An 8143-nucleotide genomic window follows, 5' to 3' on the forward strand; every position below is an offset into this window, starting at 1 on the left:
CACCTTCACAGAGCCACTGAGCCCAGCAGCCCGATACACACACACAGACAACCACACACACAGACAAACGGAGACTGCTGTCTCCTCACAGCTATCGGATAAATGCCAGATTATAAAACACGCATTTAAAAAGGGGGGCTCACTTTCAATAACAATGCTTCTAACTTCTAGGGTGACCAGATCGCATTTCCATTACTTTTCACACGTCCCGCAAATTGAGACGTTGTCCCGCGGGAGCCTTGTTTGAGACAGTTATTTGTCGTCATAATGACTAACGGGGCTGAACCATCAAAGAAAAAAAAGAAAATGCAATGTAGAAAAGCTAAAAGGGAGAGTGATAGGCGCGCGGGAGGGCGTTGCCAAGCAACCTATACACAATTTCACGCAGCCAAACTGGACTGCAGTGTTTACTCCTAAATGAATGAGCGGTAGCCTACTAAAACAAAGTTTACTTTGCCTCACCAGCATCATCAGATGACCATTATTCATCTGAAATAGTCATTATTTACAACAACATAAACACATTACCTCATCGTGATCCATAACTAACTGCCGTCTCTCGTTCATTCGCTTTGTGTGGGGACACATACTCGTTCAGCTCCGTGAGAGGTGACAATGGATCAACTCATTGCAATCAGGTGTAGTTGATGCTGTGTCAACCACTCTCACCGAGCCGAAAAGAGTCCGGTGCCCTCACACTTTCAACACACGGACACGGCACGCACTATATTGCTTCCTGATTATTTGAATCTTGCACCCCCTGCACGAGCTTCACGACAGCTGGCGTCGCAAAAATACTACCGCTTTTGTTCAAAGGTGTCGCCAACGTGCCGACTTACTCGTTGTACCTTTAAGTGTATCTTTTTTACCTTTTTTAGGCGTAAGTGTTTAAAGCCTCGCAGACAGCAAGGCAAACCTCACGGCACCAATATAAACGGGGCAAAGAGAGACCAGGGCACGAGCACGTCACGTCTAAACCTCATCTGTGGCAGCCATGTTGAATCTGGAACCTCCAACGACAAATCTGAGATGTCTCCGTCCAGAGAGGATTTAACCAAACACGTCCCGGCTCACATGCTACGACACGCTAAAGGGAAGAATGCTAACGGTCAACAACGGGGCGAAAGCTTCCCCATGAAGGTACAGTGAGACTTTTATTTTATTTTATTTTATTTTATTTTATTTTATTTTATTTTATTTTATTTTATTTTATTTTATTTTATTTTATTTTATTTTATTTTATTTTATTTTATTTTATTTTATTTTATTTTATTTTATTTTTATTTTATTTTATTTTATTTTATTTCATTTTACTTTACTTTACTTTACTTTACTTTACTTTATTTTATTTTATTTTATTTTATTTTATTTTATTTTATTTTATTTTATTTTATTTTATTTTATTTTATTTTATTTTATTTTATTTTATTTTATTTTATTTTATTTTATTTTATTTTATTTTATTTTATTTTATTTTATTTTATTTTATTTTATTTTATTTTGAATACAACCACCTTGAGTTCCTGTATGTTGTTTGAAATTTCTTAATTTTTTTATTTTTCTGAACTTTATTTTAAAATGTTTTTGTTTACAGACAGACAAGACACATACACACACAATACACTAACTACATTATTCTTTTACTACAACCGTGATTGGTTTAAAATTCATACTCTGTCATAAGAACCATTGCATAGCCCTTCTGCCTCATCTAAACCGAATTTCTTTAAAAGTTCACCAAACTTAAATGACAATATTTTTAATTCTGATTGATAAATATGCCTATAACTCTTTTCAGACATTGAAACGTGCAAACCAAATGCCATAGTTAGAAGGATGTTGTCGATTTGGGTTTACAGGGGTTTTAATTTCACATAAATTAATTTGTTGCTCTTTATTATAGTCCTTTTTCTTTTGTTTTATTCTGAAAATCACTTTGTGTTGCCTTCACTGCCACACAAATAAAATTCGAATTATCATTTCTCAAGGTGACACGCGGCACCGAAACCAGCAACAACCTGGACAACCCGTTACTTCACGAGGAGTACAACCGGAGCAAAGAGGCCGAATACCTGCGTCATCACAATGCTAACGACAACCGCGGCTATTCCTCGGACCCTCCCTCCCCTCCACACTTCCAGTGTTACGTGCCAAACCAGTCGGACAAACCCCCCGAATACTCAGCCACGGCGGGGGACAACCTCACCCGACCCACCTCCCTAAACACCCAGCCGGGACAGATCATTTTCTGCAGCTCCATCGATCAAATGAAGGAGAACATGTATCGTAGCATGGTGCCCACGTTGGTTATCCCCGCTCATTATATGCGCCTGCCCTCGGAGTTTTCGGGTAAAGATGGAAAGGAGCAAAAGGATCAAGAGAAAGATGGACAGACGATGGGAGGAGGAGGAGGAGCGCAGCATCATCACCACATGCACCATTCACAGAAACTAGGCAGTCAGCAGCAGCAGCAGCAACAGCAAGGAGGGTCCCAAGGTGAGTGATATATCGGATATACACAGTGTCATGAAAAAGTTGAATTTGTTGCCTCATAGAAATATTTCTGGGCACTTTGGTGGACCATCTTAAAGGTGCAGTGTGTAATATGACATCATCAAGTAAGTGCTACTAAGTTCTAGAATGCAACACTCTCTGGGTAACCCCACCCCTTTCGAATAATAACAGAAGCTACAGTGGCCTTCAAGGACAAGAACAATTCAAAATTTTAACAATGCACCTGATGACATTCCAACTATGACATTTTCAAGATGGCGGCACTAGGCCTTGGTCCAAAATATGCAGAAATATGGACATATATGAGACCCTTTCTGAGGGAAAAAATTGTAATTCAAAAAAAAAAATTCAGCTATTATGCACTAAATTAAATGTACTTATGGATATTATAATTACTTTCTACAAAATCTGCTAGGAAATAAAACCCAAAATTCTACACACTGCAGGTTTAAAGGTCACATATTAGACAAAATGCAACAAAAAAATAAGACATGGAAAAAAAGACCTCTCCAAATGTTCAGTGTCACTCATTTGACTATTTATAGGCATATGTTTGAGTAGAATGAATATTTGGACCAGTCTGGATTTTTCTTAAATCTTCATCTCTACATTACTTATTGAATATGCTCTTAATGACAAAAATTTTTTTTGGAATTTGGTAGAAATGTTGTCAGTAGTTTATATTATAAAACCAAAATGTTCATTCTACTCAAACATATGCCTATAAATAGTAAAACGAGAGACACTGAACATTTGGAGTGGTCTCTTAATTTTTTTCCAGAGCTGTATATACCAACCTGCTAATAATAACCAATTACCCCCTATAGCGTTAATACTAATAAAGTTATGAGTTGTACCTAAAATTCTTAAACCTGCAGTGTGTAGAATTTTGGGTTTTATTTCCTAGCAGATTTTGTAGAAAGTAATTATAATATCCATAAGTACATTTCATTTAGTGCATAATAGCTGAAAAAAATGTTTTGAATAATTTTTTTTGCCTTAGAAAGGGTCTCATATATTTCTGCATATTTTGGACCAAGGCCTAGTGCCGCCATCTTGAAAGTGTCATAGTTGGAATGTCATCAGGTGCATTGTTTAAAATTTAGAATTGTTCTTGTCCTTGAAGGCCACTGTAGCTTCTGTTATTATTCAAAAGGGGTGGAGTTACCCAGGGAGCGTTGCATTCTAAAACTTTCTAGAACTTTCTTAATTATGTCATATTACACACTGCACCTTTAAATGAAAAACCCAATAAATAAATGAAAAAAAAAAAAAAAAAAATTCTAATAAAGTTTTATTTTGAATTTTTTAAAGGTGACGATTCCGAGGACCCTAGTTGGGCGTCTGACTCATCCGGTGGCGCTTTAACTTTCCCCGTTCTGTTCAATGACTCGACCATGGCCCAGATGAACGGGGAACTCCAGCTGCAACTCACCGAGAAAAAGCTCCTCGAAATGGGTGTGTAATGGCAAATAGTGCATTATGATATATCTCCGGACTCATAAGTTAGAATGCTTATTAAAGGCCTATTTCACCGGTGGGAATATGAAGGTGTATTGAATTCTGAGATCCTATGTAGTATATAAATGTGCAAAAAAAAAATTGAAATTGGTTCATCCTAGCCTGAGAAAAGGCAGAAAGAGTGTTTTATGGTCTCACTGTCTAACCCTACATTTCTCTTTCTGTGATAGGCCTTTAATGCAATAAGTAACATTGTATTTATCTTGTATTACTCCTGTATGTCCAAGATTAGATTCCTCAAGTTTATTGAAGAGCACTCAGACTGTGCCTCCCCAGCTCCCCCCCGCCCCCTCTCTCCCTTGGATACCCCCCCCCCTGCAGCTGTCTGTCACTAAGCCCTCCCCCACCTCCTCCCCCACCCCCTCCCCCTCACCTGACTGACAATTGAAGCACACAACAGTCTTGTTGATGCTGAACTCTTAGAAAATGAAGCCTCTATTGTTTGATTAAATACTCTTTGCTTGATTATTACAGTCTCATGGTCTCAATTGTCTCACTACAGGCGTGAAGCAGCATCCGCGGGCCTGGTTCATTTCCCTGGACGGCCGAAACAACGCCCACGTCCGCCACTCGTACATCGACCCGGGGAACGATCTCGGCGGTGGGATGTTGAGCGCGTTCAGTGCCAATGCGCGGGACCGAGATTTAAACCTGGAGCCCCCGCAAGAGTCCCAGGAGAGGAAGTTAGGGATGAACCGGAAGGGGAAGGATGAGAGGTGGGGGACGGGAGGACGCAACAAGGGCCACGGCGGTGTTACTGGGTGAGTAGGGACATCTTGAAAGGTTACTTAGTTTGAAAAGTGCTTGAATTTCACTCTCAGAATCCTGGATGAACCCTTTTTTAATAGCAGCTTCGGTGGTGGAGATGGTATTACGCTATGTACTTTGTATTAATTGATGTTTTCGACATTAATGTACGATTTATTGACGATTAACCCTTTCTTTAACAGCGGTGTTGGAGGTGGTAAGACCTACTCCAAACTAGCCTACCATCAGACTTACTCATAGTGGCAAAATAATTTACGCACTATAGCTTTTAAAAAGAGGTGCAAGAATTAACACAATTTTTTTCATTAACATCCTTGGAGCACCTTTAATGCTTTATATATGAAAAGGGCTTGAATTTCCCTCTTAAAATCCTCTTAACCCTTTCTTTAACAGCGGTGTTGGAGGTGGTAAGACCTACTCCAAACTGGCCTACCAGGAGCCTCCCCACCACAGCAGCAGTGATCCTTCCAGCAGCCTCGACCCCCGTCCCGTGTCCCCAGAGGAAAACTCCCTGACCCCTCTGCTAGACGAGGGTCCCACAGTGAGGGGGGGGTCCACCGCTGTCCCACACAGAGGAGGGGTGGGAGGGGGGGGTGGCAACCGCAGCCGTGGCAACAGTAGCCGCAGCAGCTGCAACAGCGAGAACAACCGGCGAGATTCCATGACCAGCCCCGACGATGATCCGGACGACAAAGACGGAAACAAGAAGAGTCCCTGGCAGAAGATAGAGGACCGGCCGCTAATGGTGTTTCACCCCAGGAAGTGAATGGGCATGAAATTAAAGCTATAGTGGGTAACTTTTCATGCTAAATTGTGGGCCCTGCTGACATAGAAGATAGAGGATAGGCCCCTAATGGTGTTTCACCCCAGGAAGTGAATGGGGGAAGAAATGAAAGCTATAGTGTGTAACTTTTTCCGTATACATTTTAAGGGTTGTTCATTTTCTAGTCACCCATTCTAGGACACCCATATTAATGTTGGAAACAGTGAAAAAGTGCAAAACTTTCTCTGTAATTCTCAATATGGCAGTGTTTACTGAGGACAGGCCGCTCATGGGCTTTCACCCCAGGAAGTGAACGAGAAGAAATGTAAAGCTATAATGTGTAACTTTTTTCCATATACATTTTAAAGGTAAAACTAGTAAATGTAACTTTATTGCTTTCGATACCAAGCAGAAGGTATAAAATCCATGTGCCATCACTGAAAGGCTTACGTCATGTAGATGCAACAGTGTTGTTGTAATTACTCGGAATTCCTCATGAGGGGCGACAGAAGTTACGCACTATAGCTTTAATAAGACAACACCGAACACTGGACCTTTTTAAACAATCGTTACATCTAAAATGGAGGGATCTCTTCACATCGAAAACGTGGGAAAAGAGTGAGAGAGACAAAGAGAGGGAGAGGGAGAGATAGACAGAGGGAGAGAGAGAGAAAGAGATACAGAGAGAGAGAGAGATCACAATAAGCACAAACAAAACAAGGCTTCACTGGTCTATTTTAAATATTGTACTCTCGTCAAAACGCTATCACTTAAATCTCTCACTGGTTTCCACGGAGATATTCTATCCTATCCTGTTCTATCCAGTTTATTGTGAATTCAAGTGTCAACCTCTCAACCAATCACATCACTGAACCATCGTGTGATCCTGAGCCATTTTGCATATTATACTGAGTGTGGAAATAGCCATTTTATATAGAGCAACATACTGTAGATGAGTTAAAAGCACTTACTAATGATTTGATAAATTGCTTGATTGTTACTACTATTTGAAAAGTTAAAGGTGCACTGTGTAGTTTCAGAGGAGGGGGGTTTGTTTACATTCACAGAGCCTGCAGTTAAGTTTACAAAAACCTATTTTCTCTACATGTAATGGTTAGTGTTGAGTAATTATATCATCATAAAATAAATAAGAATTATTTTGTGGAACAATTGGAACCAAACGTGAGACTAGAATATGTTTGTAAACCAAACTGTGGGCCCTGCTGCTGTAAACAACAACAACAGTGAAACAGTAACTTTTGAGGAAGCTTTCTATCTTCTAACAGTGTTCCAGGGATCACATTTTCCCTGCGAGGAAGGTTTGTTTGATCACAGTGCACCTTTAATGCCATTTTTTGTATAGGGTTGTTGATGAGTATTTAGGTGAATAAGAATTCCAGTTCCTTGGACTTATTCTACTACACTATTTATGGTAGTATGTGCACCTGTGTTTGAAAAATCTTCCCAAGACTTGAAAAAGTAAGTTGTTTTTTTGCTTGAGACCCTGGTTGCGTTCCGAATCTCATACTTTCTACTATATAGTAGTATGTAGAAAAAAGATTTAGGATGTCCCGATTCTTGTGGCCAGATTTAGGAAGGTTAGAAGTACCCGGATGTCCTACTTCATGCAGCCAAGATTGTTAGTGTTGAAAAGTGCACCCTATTTGGAACGATTCTGACCCACAATCCAGTGCGCACGTGAAGTGACGTAACATCGACGAAGCCTCCATATGAAAACAAACGGGGATGCGACGGATATATAAAAGCAAGAGGCAAGATCAAGGTGCAATGTTATGATGAAATAAAAGAGTAAAGTATGTCCCAATAGTATTCCCTACTGCATCCTAACTAGATTATTTTTATCGTCGGATGTAGTATGTAGAATAGAAAAAAGAAAGAGTATGCGATTCGGAACGCAACCCCAGTGAACAGATAATGCAATCACTAAAGTTACATAATGTACATTTTTATCCCCAACTTTATTCAAAATGGTCATCTTTCAAATTTGAGAGAATGGTTAATTGAATTGCATTTTGCTCCTTCAGGGATGTACTTGATTTTACTCCTCGTCCTGTAAATGTGTCCATGTGTCCAAATAACTAATTCAGATAGTAATGATTTGAAAAACGTTGAGCATCATCTATAGAGTCTGTTTCTATCGTTCATTCTCTGTTGTTCATGTATCTACAATTCTGCCAAACTTTTAGCATTTTTCTCCTTTTGCCTTTCTCCTGTTGTTGAGAATTTTTCGTCCGACAAAATTTATTTTTTTGTCGGATATGTAAATAGATTTTTGCCCAGATATTTGAGAGAGCATTTGGTAAAGACAAAGGTTGCATGCATACAGGTTGAATGTATGAAATAAACAGAAGGCACTGAACGCCCCCCCTCTCCCCCCCCCCACACACACACACACACACACACACAGTTATTTGGACCTATACCTGCGTAAACAAACCCCCTAATTGCCAAGAATCGTGGAGGAAGTCTTAATAGATCGCAAAAGCATCACTGTACTTGAATACCTACCTATTTAAAGGAAATTTAAAAGGTGCACTATGCAGTTTCAGAGAAGTA

At 39.8% G+C, this 8143-nt stretch overlaps 1 protein-coding gene across 1 annotated transcript in view; it reads left to right on the plus strand.

The window, feature by feature from the left end:
- Positions 1 to 7906, plus strand: part of fam171a2b (family with sequence similarity 171 member A2b) — a 17960-nt gene extending 10054 nt beyond the window's left edge. The window contains exons 8-12 of the mRNA XM_080048590.1: positions 879 to 1140; positions 1989 to 2496; positions 3829 to 3972; positions 4538 to 4796; positions 5197 to 7906. Coding sequence (XP_079904716.1) covers positions 879 to 1140; positions 1989 to 2496; positions 3829 to 3972; positions 4538 to 4796; positions 5197 to 5569 — 1546 coding nt within the window. The 3' untranslated portion in view covers positions 5570 to 7906. The remainder of the gene's footprint in view (positions 1 to 878; positions 1141 to 1988; positions 2497 to 3828; positions 3973 to 4537; positions 4797 to 5196) is intronic.
- The last annotated feature ends 237 nt before the right edge of the window (positions 7907 to 8143 follow it).

This window comes from Ammodytes marinus (assembly GCF_949987685.1).
Source record: "Ammodytes marinus genome assembly, chromosome: 20".
In the NCBI taxonomy this organism is placed as follows: Eukaryota; Metazoa; Chordata; class Actinopteri; order Uranoscopiformes; family Ammodytidae; genus Ammodytes; species Ammodytes marinus.